The 20,810-nt window shown below is 53.2% G+C and overlaps 2 protein-coding genes and 1 non-coding gene across 5 annotated transcripts; 2 read left to right on the top strand and 1 right to left on the bottom strand.

Annotated features, from left to right (window-relative positions):
- Positions 1-561: 561 nt before the first annotated feature.
- On the top strand, positions 562-12,925 carry DDX39B (DExD-box helicase 39B). 2 transcript variants are annotated; one of them, XM_036434507.2, is made up of 11 exons: positions 562-714; positions 1,841-2,170; positions 3,187-3,314; positions 3,578-3,670; positions 6,552-6,735; positions 7,690-7,808; positions 9,802-9,933; positions 11,387-11,496; positions 11,590-11,734; positions 11,840-11,987; positions 12,715-12,925. In XM_036434507.2, the coding sequence occupies exons 2-11, from the start codon at positions 1,960-1,962 to the stop codon at positions 12,729-12,731; spliced, it is 1,287 nt and encodes a 428-aa protein (XP_036290400.1). In that variant the 5' UTR covers positions 562-714; positions 1,841-1,959; the 3' UTR covers positions 12,732-12,925. The 2 variants fall into 2 exon arrangements, with proteins under 2 accessions (XP_036290400.1, XP_036290401.1); XM_036434508.2 differs by having other exon boundaries at positions 572-714; positions 1,846-2,170.
- Positions 1,369-1,446, top strand: LOC118716995. Its single transcript, XR_004987313.1, has one exon. It is a non-coding gene; the product is annotated as a small nucleolar RNA SNORD83 (small nucleolar RNA).
- MCCD1 (mitochondrial coiled-coil domain 1) lies at positions 6,302-14,010 on the bottom strand. Of its 2 annotated transcripts, XM_045580415.1 has the most exons (3): positions 13,781-14,010; positions 13,134-13,346; positions 6,302-6,366 (listed from the first exon to the last, which is right to left on the bottom strand). In XM_045580415.1, exons 1-2 carry the CDS (start codon positions 13,943-13,945, stop codon positions 13,164-13,166), a joined length of 348 nt encoding a protein of 115 aa, XP_045436371.1. In that variant the 5' UTR covers positions 13,946-14,010; the 3' UTR covers positions 6,302-6,366; positions 13,134-13,163. The 2 variants fall into 2 exon arrangements, with proteins under 2 accessions (XP_045436371.1, XP_036290415.1); XM_036434522.2 differs by lacking the exon at positions 6,302-6,366 and having other exon boundaries at positions 12,932-13,346.
- Between the last annotated feature and the right edge of the window lie 6,800 nt (positions 14,011-20,810).

Here is a 20,810-nt window from a genome sequence, read left to right as displayed (position 1 = left end):
GGGGCTATCGGGGTGGGGCTAAGAACATTCTAGTGGCATTAACAGTACTTAGGGAATGTTGCATAACCCTCAAGCCCTATCATTTAACACTTGGGGCCCAACCTAGACCCCGTTGCCACTCTGAGTTCAGAACGCCTTGACTCGCAGCCCCCGCCCGCCAGCTTAGGGCCCTTGGGACATGTGCTATAGATGCGCTAACACTGCTTTTGGGCAAATGTCGGGCCGCGGTCCCCACGGCTGCCTATCTCCGGCGCGGACGCCCCAGGTCACCTTGACTACCGGGCCGAGGACCCCGTGGGAACCCGCAGCCTCGCCAGCCTCGCTCGCCACCGAGGGGTGCCCAGAGAGAAGTCCTGCGTGGCAAGAACCTAAACGAGGAAGCGAGGGGCGTGGAGAAAAGTGGTACAAGAGAAAGGGGATGCTAGTGAGAGGGGATGCTAGTTTCCTTTATGTCTTTTGTTCCAGGCAATAGCGAAGGAGTTAGAAGTGGCTTTAAAAAAAAAAAAAAAAACCTCAGACAGGCAGTTTCTAAAGGCAACCCCAGAGCCCCCGGAACTACAGATCCACGGAAGGTCCCTCTTCCGGTCCCTTGAGCCTGACGCTAGCTGCCGAGAAGGCGGGAGGCTGGCGTAGAGGGAAACTGGGAACCGGAAGTGAAGGCAGATTGCCTCCTTCGTCGCTGTTGCTGCCGCCATACGCGTTCGCCTTGCTCAGGTAAGATTTGGCCTTCGGTACCATCCATTTCCATCTGCGTTTCCCTGCAGCCATCCTGCCGTATGGAGTCCTGATACCCCTTCCACAGGCGATGGCCTGGTCGCTGGGGCCTCGTTGGGTCGTTATTTTCATCACTTGCATCCCTTTCGAGAGCAAAGAGCTGGGGGGAGGTAGGGGAGCTAAAAAGGCTCAATCCAAGATGGTGGCCTCGCGCCATTGTCCCCGTAGCTCTCCGCTCCTCCGGCGACCTCGTTTTCAAAAGGTCCTAGCGACGGGCAGAGGCGGCGCTGGGCGGGGTTCTCCTCCCCTCCCCTCGTTTCTGGGTCCTCTCGGCTGGCGTGGGACTCGGAGGAGCCCGCTTCTGGGCCTAGTTGGACTTCCTACCTCGGCTGGCCCGCGTTCATTGGGAGCGCTTTGCAAGTGCTTTGGGGAGATGTGTGTTTTCGGAGAGGCTCGGTGCGGGTGATCGCGGCGGTGGAGGCGCGCGGTGAGGCTCGCCTGCAGGCCGAGGCCGCCCTCTGCCCTGACGATTGAGTGCTGGAGAGCTGGATGCTTTCGGCGGAGCCGCCCCCGCCGTTGGCTCATTCCACGGAGTTCTAGGCCGCAGGTGGGGCTGCTGAGTGGGAGGCTGGCGGGCTGTGGGGGTGAGCGGCAGCCACATGATGTTCTCATGTGGAGAGGTGAGCGCTCTGCGCAGTGATGACCTTCATCTATCACCCTGGACTGATGGCTGCTGCGCGGGGGCTTGACAGCTTGCGGCCAGGGAAGCGCGGGTCTTCCGTGGAGGGTTTCGGGACGGCACCCTTCTCTCCGTCTCCACTCCTGGCATCTGCTTTTCCTCATCTGTTCGTTTCCTCGCTGTCAGTGACGAGCTCCTAAGCTGCTCTCCCACCGTCTGTTCCTAGTCTTGCTGGGGCCTGTGACCTGACCGCCTCCCCTGGAACCCCTTCCCCAGTCCCGGTCACTCTTGCCTTTGTTTTGTGTTCCTTTGTTACTGTTTAACCCAGGTAAAGGTTTCCTAGTTTAGGGAATGTGGGAAGGGCATGGGGATGGAAAAGAAGTGGCGAAGGCTCTGCTCATGACTGATGTCCGTTTTTTCCTGTTTCTTTGTGTTTTTTTTCCCTAGCTCTTCTGCCAGAAACTAGTGTATCTTCTATTCCTTAAGCCCCACTTTACTCCTTTGTTTTCACTTAATCTGCGTGAACCCATTCAGAGACCCTCGCTCCTCCCCCTGCCGGCCCAGCTATGGCGGAGAACGATGTGGACAACGAGCTCTTGGACTACGAAGATGATGAGGTGGAGACCGCGGCTGGGGGAGATGGGGCTGAGGCCCCTGCCAAGAAGGATGTGAAGGGCTCCTACGTCTCCATCCATAGCTCTGGCTTTCGGGACTTCCTGCTCAAGCCAGAGTTGCTCCGGGCCATTGTTGACTGTGGCTTTGAGCATCCATCAGAAGGTAAATTTTCTCTTGGGCATAGAGTACTCATAAGGCACTTTATAATGATCCTGAAAAGATGTGTTCATGGTCCCTCAGTGACACAGACCTGCATTTAGGATAGACCACGAAGTAAGGAAGTACCAGGAGTCCCAGAAAGTGTTTTAGAATTAAAAGAGGTTTATATAGGTTGTCTTTTATTCATGGGCCACTGGGCGGGGGTCCCTCAGCCCGGCCTGCACCCTCTAGCAGCCCCGGAGCCCATGGAGGATGTCCCACTGCTATGGAGGTGGGAAAGGCCTGCCAGCGCTGAGCCTGGTTTTTTACTGAACAGTGTTCCCTCTGGTGGTCAGTGCATGTCACAGCAACTGGTTGTTCTGCTATTTGGTCAATTTGCATATTGGCCTTTTATTATATAGGACGGGATAGCATAAAACAAAAGCAACTTACAGGTCTGTAATTCATTTTTTTTACTGGTTTTTCCCCTTGTCTTCTAGCTTTGAATTTTATCACTTTAACTTGTAATTTTAAATTTCCAGAGAGGAGTTGGTCGCACTTTTAGTTCTCTTTTGGAAAAGGCCAACTCTGGTCTCTGGAGACCTTTATGGCTCTTCTAACGGTGGGTGGCTTCTGGGTCAGGTACCAAGTCCTTCATTTAGTGCAAGGTTGCAGGGTTCCATGATCCAAGGGATGGCAGTCTAAGCAGGGGATAGGCCTGTAGCAGGCATGCAAATGCCATGGGTTGTTTAAGATGAAGGAAAATAAGGGCAGCCGGAAGCACCAAAGATGGGCTGTTGATAGATGGAAATGGGTAGTTGTGGGGGGAGGCATAGAAGGCGGTTTGGTTGGTGCGGGAGGAAGCTAAAGCTAGAAGGGACTAGGAGGGTCTGATTTGGGGATGAATTTGAAGGAGCATAGAGGTAGAAAGTGTCTAGAAATTGACAAAAACCACTTAAGAATTCGGCAGCATGAAATGGGTGCGGCTGGTAAAAAATGTTATCTGGAGTCCCAATTTGTCTTTTTTCTTCTATATCTAGTTCAGCATGAGTGCATCCCTCAGGCCATTCTGGGAATGGACGTCTTATGCCAAGCCAAGTCGGGCATGGGGAAGACTGCAGTGTTTGTGCTGGCCACGCTGCAGCAGCTGGAGCCGGTCACTGGGCAGGTACAGCTGGGCGGGCGTTTGGGTTAGGAATGTGGGGGCAGAGTGTTTTACTCAACTACATGAGGTATTCACAACCATGGGTGCTTGTTGCTCAGATGACCTCTGTCGCCCTTGAGGCCAAGGGGAGTATTTTGTAGTAGTCGTGGGGTTAATGATTTAGATCTCAGAATTGAAGTCATTTATGATCTGCAGGTCTGTTTTTGTGGTAGTCAGTTCCCCTGAGGGGTAGTGAAGGGAGACACTTACCTTCCACTTCCCCCCAGGTGTCTGTGCTGGTGATGTGTCACACCCGGGAGCTGGCTTTTCAGATCAGCAAGGAGTATGAGCGTTTCTCTAAGTACATGCCCAATGTCAAGGTAAGCCAGGGTAAGAGCCTGGGGGGAATGAGGGTATGGATAGTTTGAGGCATTTGGGACTCACAGACCATCAGTCTTCATGTTCCACAGATGTTAACTTCCAATACCTGTACTGAACCTCAATTCCACCTGCAAACTTTTACAGAGAGGAAGGGAGAGGGATGGAGAGTTAGCTGCCTCCTGCACACCCCCTACTGGGGATGTTCCCACAACCAATGTACGTGTCCTTGACCGGAATCGAACCTGGGACCTTTCAGTCTGCAGACCGACGCCCTATCCACTTGGCCAAACCGGTTTTGGCCTGCTTACTGCTTTGACAGTTTGAGAATTTGGGGATGTATGGCAAGAGAATGCTGGAACTCCAAAATGGCTCTAGTGGATGTGACTTAAGTGGAAGAAAATTTAAAATGTCTGGGAGCCATAACAAAGTTGGCCTAAGTTGTTCTCCATGGTATAACCTTGATATTTATAGCCTCCAATCTTACTGGTTAGGATGGTGTGAAGAAGAGTATATTTTTCTCAAAAAACTAAATATGGAACTGCCATTTGACCCAGTGATCCCACTTCTAGGAATATGTCCTAAGAAACCAAAAGCACCAATCAGAAAGAATGTATGCACCCTGTGTTCATAGCACAATGTACAATAGCTAAGATCTGGGAACAGCCCACGTGCCCATCAGTGGAGTGGATAAAAAGCTGTGGGACATTCACACCAGGAACACTCTGCAGCTGTGACAAAGAAGGGTCTCTCACCCTGTGAGACAGCATGGAGGGGCCTGGAGAGCATCGTGTTGAGGGAAATAAGCCGGTCAGAGGACAAGTGTCACATGATCTCACTCATGGTGGAATCTAAGTAACAAACTGATGAACGGAGGGATCAGAGCCATGGAAGCCTGAAGCAGAGTGCGGAATCTCAGGGGGGAGGAGCAGACAATAGGGTGATGGAGATTGGGGGGGAAAGGGGACGTGTGTAATACTTTCAACAATAAATAATTATTTTAAAAAAGTTATCAGTACTAATAACATACTGAGTGAAGCTTAAAAAGAAAACTCTTTATGGTTGAAAATGAAAACTGCCTACAGGTTATGGCTTTACTAACCAAAACATTGTTACAAAACAAAACACAACCCTGAGGGTGTGGCTCAGTGGTGGAGCATTGACCTGTGGAGATCACAGTTTGATTCCTGGTCGGGGTCACAGGCTGGACCCCCAGTAGGGAGCGGTGTGCAGGAGGCAGCTGATGAACGATTGTGTCATTGATCTTCCTACCTCTCCCTCTCTTTGAAATCAACAACAAAAAAGAATACTTTTGTTCAGATTGTTACTGTTTTTCCTGTTATACACGTTTTTAATTGACTTTTTTTAGAGAAACAAGGACGTGAGAATGAAACATTGATCAGCTGCCTCTTAGATGCCCTTTACCAGGGACAGAGCCCGCAGCCCTGTTTCTGTGGTTTAGACACAGCGTTAACTACTTCAGTGAGCGTGGTGCTGCGGTGGCGGCCTGGTAAGAAGGCCTCGGTGCAGGGCTGTGTCCTCCCTCTGGCCTGCTTCCCAGAGTGAGTCACTGCCACCCTTTGGAAATTCTGCTGTAAAATGAAGTATCAGGCACTGTTTCCTCAATTGACCAATTTATAGGCCTTTTTTACTCAGTTCATTTTATTGTTTTGAAACATTAATTCTAATTCTCTAAGTATGATCTGAATGTTGTATATATGTAGGCATCTACGTTATGCATACCTCTGTTTTTACACTGTCTATGTCAGTAGCATTGACTTCTGCCCTTTCTCCGAGCAGTCTTGTCTGGGTTGTTTCTAAAACTTGGAAACCAGGAAGCAGTTTCTACTGCTAAAACTATGGAAACATTTACCGTTGAGCTCTGTGGTGAGCTAGGATTGCACTTCCTCCTAGCCATTTGACTAGGGGAAGGTCCAACTCATCACCTTTGTGCCTATATTCTTGGTGTCAAGATCAAATGCAAATTGTCATGATACTTTCTTTTGCCCAAAACTATGCTACAGTGACTTGAAGAGGCTGGGCCCGTTCTACAGAAGGCCCTGCCTCTGGATTCCTCTGGTTAACTCTAAATCCGCACCCCAGGGTATGCTTTTCATTGGGGGGGGGGGGCATTGGTGTGAGGGAGACAGCCATTGGTTGTCTCCTGTGGGCGCCTGGCCCTGACTAATGGAGCCCACGGCCTTTATGGTGTGTAGGCCGATGCTCCCACCACCTGAGCCACTCGGCTTGTCTCCTTCCTCCTCTATGGCAGTTAGCTTGTACTTGCCTCCCAGTATTCCTGTGAGCAAGTGTTTGGCAAGAATTCTTCATGGGTGTCCTGTGTACTCCTGTTTTGTTAGAAACCTGGGGTCCCACATTTGGTGACGTGCTTGCTACAGGACAAGGGTCATGAGAGCAGGTTCCTTGATTGATCTTCCCCTCTTGAAACTAGAAAGCACTTCTAAGTCCCAGATCCTCAACAACCATTCCCCTAATGGTTTAATATGGAGTAGTTCGGTTAGCCCCAATCAGTAACTACCTAGGACTTGAGCAAAGGGATTTAAAATCCGGGTTATGTTCCCTGAGCTTTGTGGTGGTCCTTGGCCTGGTGGCCTGCTGTTCCCGTTCTGAGAGTCCTGGGAGGGAAGCGGTTAGGGTAAGGCGGAGGGGCTGGGGCTTGTCCTCACTGCTCAGGTCAGCCCTGTAGCCTCAGGCAAGTCACTGGTTTCTCCCTCAGTGTTGGGGATGTAATTTTAGGTTAGATGGCCCTCAATGTTCCTTTTAGCTCTGAAATGTTCAAGAGGTGGTATAGATGGAGCTGGAAGAAGGGGGACCGGAGGGACTGGACTCAGTTTCACTGTCAGGCCTTCTCCCCGCTGGCAGGTGGCAGTGTTTTTTGGAGGCCTGTCCATCAAGAAGGACGAAGAGGTGCTGAAGAAGAACTGCCCGCATATCGTCGTGGGGACCCCTGGCCGCATCCTAGCCTTAGCTCGAAATAAGAGCCTCAACCTCAAACACATTAAACACTTTATCTTGGATGAATGTGATAAGATGCTTGAACAGCTCGGTGAGTGGCAGTGCTGGGCCTGGGCCTCTGAACAAGTGCCTTTTGGTTGGTACAGGAGCAGTCATGCAGGACGGCCCTTCACCTGCCACCCTCACGAGGGCGCTGGCTCCCTCGGTTGGTCTTGACGCTGCGGTGCTCAGGAAGAAGGGCCTTCCGGCTGTGACTTGCTGGCAGTGGCCTCCATCACATCACCCTTCCTTTACAGCTCCCCCTCCTGGATGTCTTAGGGGAGATGCCAAACTGGAGGAGGGACGGGCCACCCTCGGACACCCTCACCCAGCATACACCCTGAGAATTCCTCGCTGAATAGATCTGTAGACTTCAGTGCTAGGATTAACGTGGAGAGAGCTGCTGGGCTGGGCGTTTGTGTGGCTTGGTATTCTAGTATGCTAAGTGGGGGTCACAGAAAATATTCTAAGAACTCAAATTTGGAGGAGAGAATAGGGGAGGGTGTAGCCTTAGAGTAAGTCTTTCCAAACGATCTTTGGCTGTTGCAGCTGGCAGGCTGTGAGATGGGCTCCAGGTAGCGGGCGGTGTCATATTTCCTGGCCGCTAGAAAGTGACCCAGAGGGAGCAGGGAGCAGACTGGCAGCTGGAATGGCCAGGAGTGCCGTGGGTGCGGGGAGCCGGGGCTTGGGGAGGGTGAGAGAAGGGACTTGTAACGTGTTTTCAAAGGTCTTACTCTTGGGGCCTCCGTGGTAGGCTCTCCAGGTTTCGTAGTTATAGGCTTAGGGGCATCCTCATATCATATTTCTTGCCTGTTTAAAACAACTGGTCCCAAATCTTGATTCCAAGTTCATTGCTTTTTTAACGCACTGGATTATTACTGTGGATGTGATTTCGTGAGGGTTAGAGGAAATAGAGTAGAGAGACCTGAGGCAAATCTTGCCTTGAATGGGCTCTGCTTGCCCGTTTCAGTGGGTCTTTGTGACATGCTTTTCCCTTTGCTTGTAGACATGCGTCGGGATGTCCAGGAAATTTTTCGCATGACCCCCCACGAGAAGCAGGTCATGATGTTCAGTGCCACCTTGAGCAAAGAGATCCGCCCTGTCTGCCGCAAGTTCATGCAAGACGTAAATACCTTCTCCCTTCTCTCCCTCCACTCCCGCCCACCGCCTCCTCCCCTGCGGGCCCGCTCCCTCCAGACTCCCTGTCCTTCAAGCCCGGCTGGGAGCGACGACTCCCTGAAGAGACCGCAGAGGCAGGGACAGCTAGCGCTAGGGTCTGCGCGGGTGCCAGGGACATTCCGGAAGACTTGGTCGGGTTAACGTGAGAGCGGGTAGTGTTCGGCTTTTTTTTTAATCACAGCATTTTTGAACCTCTTCTCCCTTTTGGGGGAGGGCAGGGTTTTCTGCCCTACCACCCACCCATCGTCTCCTACACGTCCCCTACAGCCACGCACCCTCAAGGTGGCATCGAGCATACAGCTGGAGCCTTCTGCTCCCCAAAACTCGTAACCTCCCGGTGGCAGGAGAGCAAGAGAGGGACAGACAGATGGCAAGGCATGTGCAAACGAAGAGCAAACAGCACAGATGAATTCGCTCCCTCCCCACCTCCAGGGGTGGGGGCCTTTGGCACCTCAGTCCCCGATCCCCTACGCCCTCCCACCCGAACCTCCTCGCACCCACGTGGAACCTCGGTTGATGGGACACGCCGGCGGCAGAGAAGCACGGTGGCCAGCGGGGATGCGGACGGCACGGCGGACGGCGGCAGCGGCGGCCGCGGGAAACCTGCCCAGGAAGCCGAGGACACAGCCAGCCTCTTTTTCTGTTCCCGGTCTTTTCCTGAACAAGGCGTGCCGTGCTCCTTGTTTCCACCTTCCGTGTGGGGCGGGCGGGTGGCCGAGCGGGTGGGAGGGGGCCCGGAACGGCAGTGCTCCGCTGGCTGGGACCAGCTGGGCCGGCGCCGTGTCCTTGGAGTGGCTTTGCCTCGCGGCTCTGCGCTCCCACGGGGTGCAGCTCCTCGTCTGTGGCTGGGCTTGGGCCGCCGGGAGCTTCGGAGGCCACAGACCTTTTAGGGAAGCGGCCTCTGCCGGCTTCTGTCTGTCTGGCGTGACCCGCAGCCTTTGCCTGGGCCTTAGTGTTCCTGTGCCCCGCGGCGGCCGAGAGGCTAGGAAATGTGGGCTCGGGAGCCAGGCTTGTCTCAATTTCTACCTTTAAAGGTTTTTTCTTTTATTAAATGTAATTTGTCTTTTGATGCTACCTTCCTCCCTTCAAGGGTAAAAACATAAGTGCGTATCTGCAGCTCTGAATTTCTTTTAGAAAATATCTTATGATTTCAGAGAGAAACATTAATGATGAGAGAGAATCGTTGGTCAGCTGTCTGGGGATTGAGCCTGCAACTCCAGGCATGTGCCCTGACCGGGAATCGAACCACGACCTCCTGTTTGTAGGTCAACATTCAGCCCCTGAGCCAGGCAGCTCTGATTTCTTAGCACCACTTCCTGATGCCTTCCATGTGGCCCTGCCGATGGCTGGGGTCTTAGCTCAGACCAGTGTCCCCTAGAGCCATGCCCTGGTGGCTGGATCGTTTCTGCTGCTCCCTCATGGCACGTGGTCATGTCCATGGAGGGTTCCCAGCCTCCTCACGAGGACGTGGCTCCCAGCAGAGGGCGCGCAGATGGAGCGGGCCTCTTCCTTGCACTCTTACACTTGCTGGGTGGAGTGTCCTGATGTCCAGGCAGTGTTTCCCAGGCTTTCCCGGGTGTGGAACCCTGTTTCCCTTGGGGAATCTTGTCCGGACGTCCTTCCCCGCCTCCGTTTGAGGTAATGGCATCTTGCCGTGGGGTGGTCTCTCTGCCCCTTTTCCTCCCTGCAAGTTCCTCCTCTTGACAGTTTTCAGCTGGGCATTCTTAGAACTCCATTGGAAGGAAGGGAATTAGGTCAGAGGTGGGAGAGACCACGTGAAATGGGCGTGCTTTTGGGAGTGGGGTGAAGTTTTCAGTCTTCTCTTCTCCCCATTCCCCCCATGGGGTGTATTGGAGATCAACTTCCTCCACCCCCCCAGGTTTAACCCCCCCACTCTGCCCTCCTCCCGTTCCCACCCCTACCTCCCCCTCCCCCTCAGCCAATGGAGATCTTCGTGGACGATGAGACGAAGCTGACGCTGCATGGTTTGCAGCAGTACTACGTGAAACTGAAGGACAACGAGAAGAACCGGAAGCTCTTTGACCTTTTGGATGTCCTTGAGTTCAACCAGGTCAGTTGCAGTCCCTGGGAGGATGAGCACATCCCCAGTGGCGCCAGCGTGTTCAGTGCCCTGTCGTAGAGGACGCCACGCGGTGATGTGAGGATGGTGGCGACGTCTCTCAAGCGAAATCTTTTTCTTTAAATCTCCACCTGACGGTGCTTTTGTTGACTCTAGAGAGAGACATCAGTTTGTTGCTTCGCTGTGCGCTGCAACCAGGGCTCAGACCTGTAACCTACCTGTGTACTCTGGGGATCGAATCGCAATTTTCTTTTGGTGTACTGGACAGTGCTCCAACTGCCTCTGCTTCCAGGCCAAGGCTTAAGTGAAAAAACCTTTTTTAAATATATTTTTTATTGATTTCAGAGATGAAGGGGGAGAGAGACATTACTGATGAGAGAGAATCATGGATGGGCTGTCTCCTGCACTCCAACACTGAGGATGGAGCCCGCAACCTGGGCATGTGCCCTGACCGGAATCAAACCATGACCTCCTGGTTCCTAGGTCGATTCTCAACCACTGAGCCATGCTGGCTGGGCTTTAAATTCTTTGAAAGAAGAACATACATGTCTTGGAGCTTAGCATGAGCAAGGTGGGAGTTGCTGTTCTGTTCCATTGCTGGCATAGACAGGTACTCGGTGAATAAAAGCAAACCTCAAAATAAAACCCTGAAAGGGTGTTTTTTTGTTTTGTGTGTTTTATTTTTTAAAAAAATTATTTTGTTTTATTGATTTTTATATAATATGTTTTATTGATTTTTTTACAGAGAGGAGAGAGGGACAGAGTGTCAGAAATTAGAGAGAATCATCCATCAGCTGCCTCCTGCACACCACCCACTGGGGGTGTGCCCGCAACCAAGGCACATGTCCCTGACCAGAATCAAACCTGGGACCCTTCAGTCCGCAGGCTGATGCTCCATCCACTGAGCAAAACCGGTCTCGGCTAAAATTTATTTTTTAAAATAAAAATAAAAAAGACTCCTGAAAGGGTTTTAATAAGGTTGTAATGGTTCTGAAATATCTTGATCATCCGTTTAGGTTTTTAAATTTGTTTTTCATGTACTATTTCCTGAGGAGATAAGTTTCATCACTACCTGTTATGTAGGGTTTTTGTTTTATTTCAGAGGGGGGGGGGGGGAGAAATCAGTGATGAGACAGAGTCATTGATCGGCTGCCTCCTGCACGCCCCCCACTGGGGATCAAGCCCACAACCCGGGCATGTGCCCGGACTGGGATCAAACCCAAGACCCTTCAGTCAACCGGCCTATGCTCTACCCACTGAACCAAACCAGCTAGGGCTATTCCTGAGTTTGTTTGCAATAAATTTTATCTAGACTGGAGGTAAGGTTACATTCAGAGCAGAGGAGGAAACATGATAGGGCCTGAGGAATTCCCCCGGACGAGTAATTGCTGAAAACTCCTTTTTCACATAACCTCACACTCGCATGGACCCACCGCGCACGCAGGTGGTGATCTTCGTGAAGTCCGTGCAGCGCTGTATCGCCCTGGCCCAGCTCCTGGTGGAGCAGAACTTCCCAGCCATCGCCATCCACCGCGGGATGCCCCAGGAGGAGAGGCGAGTCGGACATGGGGAAGATGCTTTGTGTTCTTGGGAGGAAGACACTTGAGAGAAAGGACTCATCATTTTCGAATTTCCTTTCTCATAAAGGCTTTCTCGGTATCAGCAATTTAAAGATTTTCAACGACGAATTCTTGTGGCCACCAACCTGTTTGGCCGAGGCATGGACATCGAGAGGGTGAACATTGCCTTTAATTACGACATGCCTGAGGACTCGGACACCTACCTGCATCGGGTAAGCCCGCACCCTCGGCCATTCAGTGGCCTCGCCCCCCCCCTTATTTTCCCTGTCTTCTTAGCATGCATCTTCCCTCCTGACCTACCTTCTGTCTCCTTCCAGGTGGCCAGAGCAGGCCGGTTTGGTACCAAGGGTTTGGCCATCACGTTTGTGTCAGATGAGAATGATGCCAAGATCCTCAATGATGTGCAGGATCGCTTTGAGGTCAATATTAGTGAGCTGCCTGATGAGATAGACATCTCCTCCTACAGTGAGTATTGATCACGTGAACTGCCCGCTCGTGACATTCTCCTCTTCCCTACTGTTTGTCTTAAACCCCATGGTGTGGGGAAAGCCCCTAGTATGGTGGTTCACAACCTTTTCTAACGTCTTGATGGTCTCAGGCTTCACAGCAGCGCTTCTCAGCCGCTAGCAAGGTCGCCTAGGACCATCGGAAAACACATATTTACATTACGATTCATAACAGTAGCAAAATTACAGTTATGAACTGGCAACAAAAATCATGTTATGGTTGGGGGTCACCACAACCTGAGGAGCTGTATTAAAGGGCCGCAGCGTTAGGAAGGCGGAGAACCGCTGCCCTAGGACAGAGTGGCACCTGACTAGCTCAGCCCTGATGGGATGTAAGTTCACGGCCACTTGGGATCTCTTCGCTCCCCCAGTCTGCTCTTTGGACCAGACCTACACAGACATCTGCATGCACAGCATGTTTCTGCTAGCCTCGCTTTTCTCATGTCTTTTCTTTTTTTAAAAAGATATACTGATTTTAGAAAGGAAGGGAAGGAGGGAGAGAAACATCAGTGATGAGAATCATTCATCGGCTGCCTCCTGCACCCCCACACGGGATCGATCCCACAATCCCATTGCCCTGACTGGAAATCGAATCGTGACCTGCTGGTTCACATCTATGCTCAACCACTGAGCCACCCCAGCAGCAGGGTTCATGTCTTATTCTAACCGCCACATCTTCTTTTCAGTTGAACAGACACGATAGAGGACGCCGCGCATGTGCTGGAACGTGACCGTCCGTCCCTCTTCAGGAGATGACACCAGGCGTGGGGGGAAGGAGACACTACTGCCCCTAGCCCTGACAGCCCAGCCCACCCCGGCCTGCCCTCTTTGGCATTACCACTTGTAAAACCCCGCTTCCTTATTTGTGAGAACTTTTTTAACAAAACAAAAAACATGCGTCTGTGGTGTCTAAGTGCTCCTTTTATTGGATTTGGGGTGAGGTGGTGCTAGGTTCTTGATGTGGGGCCAAGGTTGTCAGCGGGAGGGGTCACAGTGGGGCTAAGACGACAGCGGAGGCCATGGTTCCTGCCGCTTTGCAGCCTGGCTCTCTGGAGGGTCCTCTGTTCTTAGTGGCCTGCAAGGCTGGTGGTCTCGGCAGGTGGCGTGCAGTGTTTCCTGTGTTGGGGGTGAAACCCTAGGTTCCTCCTCCCAGGCTCTCTCGGAGTCTCCTCATCTGCTCCTTCAGCTTCTGCGTCTTGAGCACCAGGGCCTGCGCCTCCCAGGCCCCCTCCTGCCCTTCCTGCATGGCCTGGGCCAGCTCCAGCTGCTGCTCCAGCAGCTCCTCCGCCCGGGCGAGCTCTGCAGGGAGCCCGGGGCCCTGGGGAGGGGTGTGAGGAGGGAGCATCAGCCCGGCGGGGGGCTGAGGCTGTGGGCGAGGGAAATTCTGCCTGGGGTCTGATGCCATGCGTCTGAGGGCAGCTTCCTGGCTTAGGCATCGGCCTTTGGGAGGCACAGGCTGGGGGCTGTAAGGACTTGGAGGAAGGACTGCCTGCCCCTTCCCCCATCGCCCAGAAATCATTAACTTAATGAGGGGAAATGTCTGCTCAAGGACAGTGAGTGGACTGCAAGCAGGGAGTAAGCCCTGGGGGGTGGGGGTGGGGGTGGGGGTGGGGAACACGCTGGAAGGCAGCACCCTCCGGGGGTCCGGGTTGGTATCTGCTCTGGGCCCGTGGTACAGGATGAGACGGGATCCCTCCCCCCACAGCACAATCTCCCCTCACACCTACCTGCCCCGCTCCTGGTGCCACTTACCGGGGCGGGGGGCCTTGTCTTCCCGCGGCCGCTGGTGCTGGCCTGCTCCTTGGTGCTGGTCCTGGGGCTCTGGGAGCAGCATCTCTGGGAGCCAGGGGCCGGCGGCCTAGGAGGCAGGAGGAGGCGGCGACAGCACCGCGAGAGCCAGGGCAGGAGGAGCACCATGGCGGGGAGGCAGGGAGCTATCAGCTGCCCAGCTGCCACCAGGAACTGGCTTCTGCCGGGCCTTGGCCTTGGTCTTGCTTCAGTGCCTAGCCCTGCCCCTGCGCTCCCCTCCCTCCCAACCTGGCCCTGGAGAGACTCCTGTTGCTGATGTGGAAATCCTGCCAGCTTAGCAGAGCTGGCGCAGAGCACGTGCCCAGCCAGCCCGCCACATCTCCCTGTTCCCCTAGCTCTGGCTTTTCTGTCCTCTCCATTCCCAGAGTAAGGAGTATAGTCTAGACCAGTTCACAGAGCACACTGTTTCCAACCTGACAGCCCTTTCATACTGATACTTGAGGCCTGGTGTGTGGAATTTGTGTCCAGGACTGCTGGCTCCTAATCGCTCACCTGCCTGCCAGCCTGGTCACTCCCTAACTGCTTCACTGCCAGTCCAATTGACACCTCACTGCTCCCCTGATCGCCCCTACTGGCCCAATTGTCCCCAACTGCTGTATCCTGCCAACCTGATGGCTCCCAACTGCCCTCCTTTGCTGGCCTGGCTCCCCCGCACCTGCCCTGCCCCCCTTTGTAGGCCTTCTTGTCCCCAACTGCCCTCCCCTGCCGACCGTCTTGTGACCATATTGGGATGACGTGTGAAAGTGTAGTGCGACACCACCGAGGCTTTTATTTTATAGGATGTCAGCCTGACAAAAATCTCAGGAAATACACCAGTGTGAATCAGTTTACTGCGCTAACATCTCAGGAAATTTTGTGATTTTTTTTTTTTTTTGCGTTTATTGCTGGCAAAATGGATGATTAGCACAATTTTAAAACAAGGAGACATCAAGAGTACTCATGTTGCCGAAACCGGTTTGGCTCAGTGGATAGAGCGTCAGCCTGCAGACTGAAAGGTCCCAGGTTTGATTCCGGTCAAGGGCATGTACCTTGGTTGCGGGCACATCCCCAGTAGGGGGTGTGTGCAAGAGGCAGCTGATTGATGCTTCTTTCTCATTGATGTTTCTAACTCTATCCCTCTCTCTTCCTCTCTGTAAAAAATCAATAAAAAATATATATTTTTTTAAAAGAGTGCTCATGTCGCTAACGTGTGAAAGAAACTGGTCATAGGCGGTCTGGTTAGCCAGTGACAGCAAGTGAAGGTGCCCCACGCAGAGCGGAAAGACACCTGCACCAAGTGTGAAAGCGACTTGGGACTGGTAGGGCTGGGTCGGTACGTTTCAGAGAAGTGTTTGTTTAGAGTAGACAGCACATTTGGCATGCACTGTGTAAGAGATTGACGTGGAATCATTTGGGAGTCTGGAATGAATGCGTTTGACATTACTTCTAAAGGAAATGGCTTTCAAACAGGCGGCTTCTTGAACGGCCTTCTGGAAGGAATCACGTTGGAGAACTGAGGTTCCACTGGTCTGGTTTCGCGGAGGAGGCAGCTGGCGCGGACGGTTTCATTCAGCTCTCGTGCATCTGGCAGTGTCTGCTCCAGGCCCCTCAGCTAGAGGGTTCATACCCAGGTCTACTTGACTTGAAAACTACCCATTGGCCTGGCTCTAGTCTTAATTTCCCCTAATTTCCCTTTCCTCTTGCTGACCCAGCATGACTTCCCTGTTGCATACGATGTTGTGGGGGTTTGCCATTGGTGGGTCTCGGCCCTGAGGTTACCACTTAAAAAATGTTTTTATTGATTTCAGTGGAGGAAGGGAGAGGGAGAGCTAGAAACATCAATGATGAGAATCATTGATCGGCTGCCTACTGCACGCCCCCTACTGTGGATTGAGCCCACAACCCAGGCATGTGCTCTGATTGGGAATCAAACCATGACCTGGTTCCTAGGTTGACACTCAACCACTGAGCCACACTAGCTGGGTTACTAACACATTTTTATTTTATTTATTTTTTTAGTGCAGGACTTTGAAAGGTTGTAATATATTCTCTGGAAAACATTCAGCAGTATGAAAGCCCTCCCTGGGCCCTCCCGCCCTCTCACGGCTCCACAACCGGTGGAAGGTCCAGAAATCCTTGAGCTCTGCAAAGGTCCCTGGTCAGTCCTGGGGAGTACAGGTAGCTATTTTGGAAGAATCTGCTCAAGTACGGACGGCTGGGGAATCCTTTCGGGGAAGATCACTTCAAACTCGATAACGAGGTCCCCTCGTTTCTCGGGTGTCTTGGGGAGAGGGAGGCCTTCTCCAGGAACTTTTCGCCGCATGCCAGGCCTGATGACGTCTTTGAACACGTCTTTGAACACGATGGGTATGGTCCTGCCGTCGTCCAGAGTGGGGGCATTCACAGTGCAGCCACAGAGAGCCTCCCGAAGGGAGATCCTGGCTGGGTAGATGACATCAGAGCCATCTCTCTTAAAGATACTAACACATTTTTTTTAAATATATATATTTTATTGATTTTTTTACAGAGAGGAAGAGAGAGGGATAGAGAGTTAGAAACATCGATGAGAGAGAATTATCGACCAGCTGCCTCTTGCACACCCCCTACTGGGGATGCACTCGCAACCAAGGTACATGCCCTTGACCGGAATCGAACCCGGGACCTTTCAGTCCGCAGGCTGATGCTCTATCCACTGAGCCAAACCGGTTTCGGCACTAACACATTTTTAATATATTCCTGTGTTTACTGTCGGTCCCTCCTTGAGATTATAAGCTTTGTGGCCAAGGACAGGGACTTGATCTTCACAGCTGCATTTCCATTGCCCCCAATTGTTGATTGTAAAGGATCTGTTAAGTGAATGAATGAGTGAAGGCATCCTCAGACTGCCCCACCAACACAGACACTGCACCCACAGGGACACATCCATGTACACACACTGACATACTGACTCACATTCTCACACATGCACTGCAACACACCAATACACAGATACCGTGCCCATGGGGACACACACACACATTCTCAAACACACGTTCTCATACGCTCACACTAATATACATTCTGACATTGACACATATTCAGATACACACACATGCATAATTAAAGCTTACTTTTCATTGAACATTATGTTGTGAATGTTTCCCATGTCATTATGCATTATTATTTTTTTTCTCCAAGATATTGTGAAAAATTTCAAAGATACTTAAACTTTGAATGAAGAACACAATGGTCACCCAGATTTAATAATTTTAATACTTTGCCATATTTTCTTTATGTAATTATTAGAGGCCAGTGCACGAATTCATGCACCAGTGGAGTCCCTCAGTCTGGCCTGTGGGATTGTGCCAAAACTGGCCCTCCAACATCTCCCGAGGGGTCCCAGATTGGGAGAGGGTGCAGGCCATGCTGAGGGAGCCCACCAGGGCATGATTGGGGCTGGGGAGATTGGCCAGCTGGGGAGGAACCACTGCAGGACGGCTGCAGGGTGTGTCCAGCCCGTCTCATTCAGTCGTGATAGGCTGGACCCCAGCAACAAGCTAACCTACCAGTTGAAGTGTCTGCCCCCTGGTGGTCAGTGCACGTCATAGCTAATAGTTGAGCAGCCTTAGCACATCATTAGCATATTACCCTTTGGTTGAATGGGCAACCAGGCACTTAGCATATTAGGTTTTTATTATATAGGATTTCTATAATCTTGGCTAAAATATTTGAAAATCGCCTGCCAACATCGTGATCCTTACCCCTACACATTTCAGTATTTGTCTCTAAAAACAACCTTTTTTCTTCAAACACTTATTATTGGAGTGAAGAAGATAGGGGCTATTCTCTGGTGTTGTGAAATTCCAGTGGCACAGACTGTCTGTGTCATCCTGCAACGCCGTTCCTTTGCAGCAGAGGGGCCGTGTAGGTCACGCCTGGTGCCCCAAGGTCAAACCTCCGACAGTAGATGCCACACGGGCCTGGTGTGAGCAGTCCCCCACCTCGGGGGTAAGAGAGGGCTGTGCACATCCGCTAAGACCCCTCCACCCCAGGCACTGCACTCCATAACCAGGGCTCCACACACAGGAACTAAGATAACCACCCCAAACCGCATGCCCACCACCAGGGCCCAGTGAGAGCCCCAGCCCCCTGCTCCTCCCACCTCCCTCACACACCACCACCTGCCCTGAATCCAGCAGGACTGACCTCATTCTGTCCTTTCCCCTGTTTGTCTGTCCCCAAGCACCCTGCACGCTCCTCTTCACGGGCCCACACACCCCTCCTCTGTCTTCTCTCCTGCCCCCTCACACTGCACCCCGGACTTCCCAGCCCAGGATCGGCCAAACCTGCGCAGCCTCCCCAGGAGGTGCCTGCACTCTCGGCTCTGACAGACCGGGCCTCCCTGAGGGCACCTTCCTCTGAGGTCCTCCTGAGGGGTCTCCTCGCCCTCTGACCTTCTGCCCGGGGCCTGTGGTGGGTGGGTCCTTGCTCCTCAGCTGCTTTAACCCTCCCTCTTCCCTAGCACCCCTAATCCATCGTCATATCGGAGCCCCCATCCCCTCATTGCAGTACCCCCGTTCCTTTTAGCTCCCAGCTGGCTGTCACTCTCCCCAGACTCTCCCTCCTCGATCCTGATGCTTCCAGCACAATCAGACTGTGTCTAGGCCAGTCCTTGGGGCCGTGGGCTGCGTCCTCACAGGCAGACTTGGGTGCTGCACTGCGGTTCAGGACCTTGGACAGAGAGACAGGGGTTAGTGGGCCGCCCATCACCTCTGCAAACCGGGAGGCAGAGCAGTTTCTGGGCTGGAGCAGGAGCTGCTGCAGGAGAGATGGGGCAGGTCAGAGAGGTTCCACGGGTGTGTGTGTGGGGGGGGGGGGGGGGCCGGTGCTGCAGGGGCCACATCCAGGGCCCAAGTCGTCCTCTAGGAGCTCAGGGGGCTCCAGCTGACAGCCAGCAAGGAAAGGGGGCCTCAGTGCTCCTCCGCAGGAATCTGCATTCAGACCACCAAGAGGACGGTTCCGTGAGGAGCAGAGACCTGCCCATGCCTGGCTCTGGCCCCGTGAGGACAGGGCTGTGCAGCCCCCACACGGCTGGTGGTGACTGTGCCACAGGACAGAGCACGCCCCCCGGAAAGGGGCTCAGCCTGCTGCTCAGCCCCGAGCTCCTCCCTCCTGCCCTCCCGCTCGGCTCTCCCTGGTCCCCTCGACCTTGTCGTCCCCTCGACCTTGTCATTGTCAACAGCCCGTCCTTCCACGGCGGCACCGCCTGCTCCCGCTCTGCCAGCGCCTCCCCACCACCCCGCAGGGCAGGGCGGGGCGGGGCGGGGCGGGGCGGGGCGGGGCGGGGCGGCCTAAGTCTGGAAACCGGTGCCTTGATGGGCCGGGTCTGTAGCGTCAGCACCCCATCCATCACAACTGTGCCTGCTGCCAGGCCAGAGTCCATCAGGTGCTGCACCAACCCCGACGTCCTGTCACTCCACGGGCCCCATCTATTATCCTGCCGCCCACTCTCTGCCCGCTCCCCTCCGTGTCCTTTCCCATTCCTTAAATCCCGTGGTGTGCCATTGCAGTCCCTCCCTCGGCTCTCCCGTGCTCTGTCACCCGCTTGGACATCCTACCTCTGCCTGCACCTGCCCCACACGCCACGTTATCACCATGACCAGGCCCCCGGGGCCAACCGCTGCCCACAGCCAGCCTGGCCTGCACGCTCCCTCGTCTCCCGTCCTCTGTGGACACCCCCCTCCTTCCCATCTCTTACCGCTGGCGCCCTTGTTTCCTGCTTCGCTGACAACACTAAGCCATTAGGAGACAATTATTACGGAAATCTCCGACCCCGCCCGCTGTCCACACTCTCAGCCCCGGCCAGTCCCTGCTGCTGCTCAGGCCTCACCCCTTCGTGTACTTAGAGGTGTTGTTCCAGCAGTTCGTCCTCTTGGCGATCTTTTATCATTACTTTTTGTTTGTTTGTTAATCCTCACCTGAGGATATTTTCCCATTGATTTTTAGGGAGAGTGGAAGAGAGAGGGAAAGAGAGAAAAGCATCAGTGTGAGAGAAACACACCAATTGGTTGCCTCCTGCATAAGCCAGGGAAGAGCCTGCAACCAAGGTATGTGCCCTTGACCAGAATCAAATCAGTACCCTTTGGTTGGCAGGCAGATGCTCTATCCATTGAGCCACACCAGGCATGGCTATCATTATTTTTTGTTCTTGATTATATGCGTGTGGACACCATGAGAATGCACACTCCAGTCCTTAGGGGGAGGAAGCATAATTGACTGGTGGTTCCAGCTGGGACCGTCTGAGTTCTATTGCCATATTTGTCTGATCTGGACAGTGACTGAGAACAGCAGGGAAACTAAGGCAGGACCATTGGTCCTCTGAAGGCTGAGTTGGGCTCCAGGCTCCCAGCTTCCTCCTTTCTCTCCTCCGCTCGGATGCAGACTTGCATTGAGCTCTGATGGCTCCCCCAGCTTCTGGCTCCCTCCACATTGGTTTTCTCTAATAAAATCTGGCATGTTAATGCTGTGTTAGTGTCTGCTCTTCCTACCGACACAGTGGTGTCAGGAGTGGTCGGACAACACAGGCTTGTTTCTCCCCCCGCCTGCCGTCCAGGTTGCAGGCAGGGCACATGACGGCGCTGAACAGCCAGATGTCACTGGTGGGGAGCTGAGGAAGTGCCCTGGTCCAGGGGAATGCTCTGGAACGTGTGATGATAGAAGGGTTTGTCCATCACGAGAGTGAGGCAGGGGCAGGCCTGCAGACAGCAGAGTTGGCTGGTTACTTACTGCGAGCTGGGTGGATGCCCTAGGAAGGATGATGAGGATCTGAAAATTGTTAACAAACCATCACTGGTGAGTGGGACAGCCTCTGCGGCAGTTTATAGAGAGGCTTTCCCGCTTGTACAGGGCAGCAGGCAGAGGTGCGTGCAGCTGAACACATAACTCCTAGCACTCAGCCAAGTCAGGTCCATCAGGACAGCGGTCGGCAAACTCCTTAGTCACCAGAGCCAAATAT

Source organism: Pipistrellus kuhlii, unplaced genomic scaffold, assembly GCF_014108245.1.
Source record: "Pipistrellus kuhlii isolate mPipKuh1 unplaced genomic scaffold, mPipKuh1.p scaffold_m20_p_125, whole genome shotgun sequence".
NCBI classification, from domain to species: Eukaryota; Metazoa; Chordata; class Mammalia; order Chiroptera; family Vespertilionidae; genus Pipistrellus; species Pipistrellus kuhlii.
Note: the sequence above shows the minus strand (reverse complement) of the source record. Positions and strands in the feature narration are given on the sequence as shown.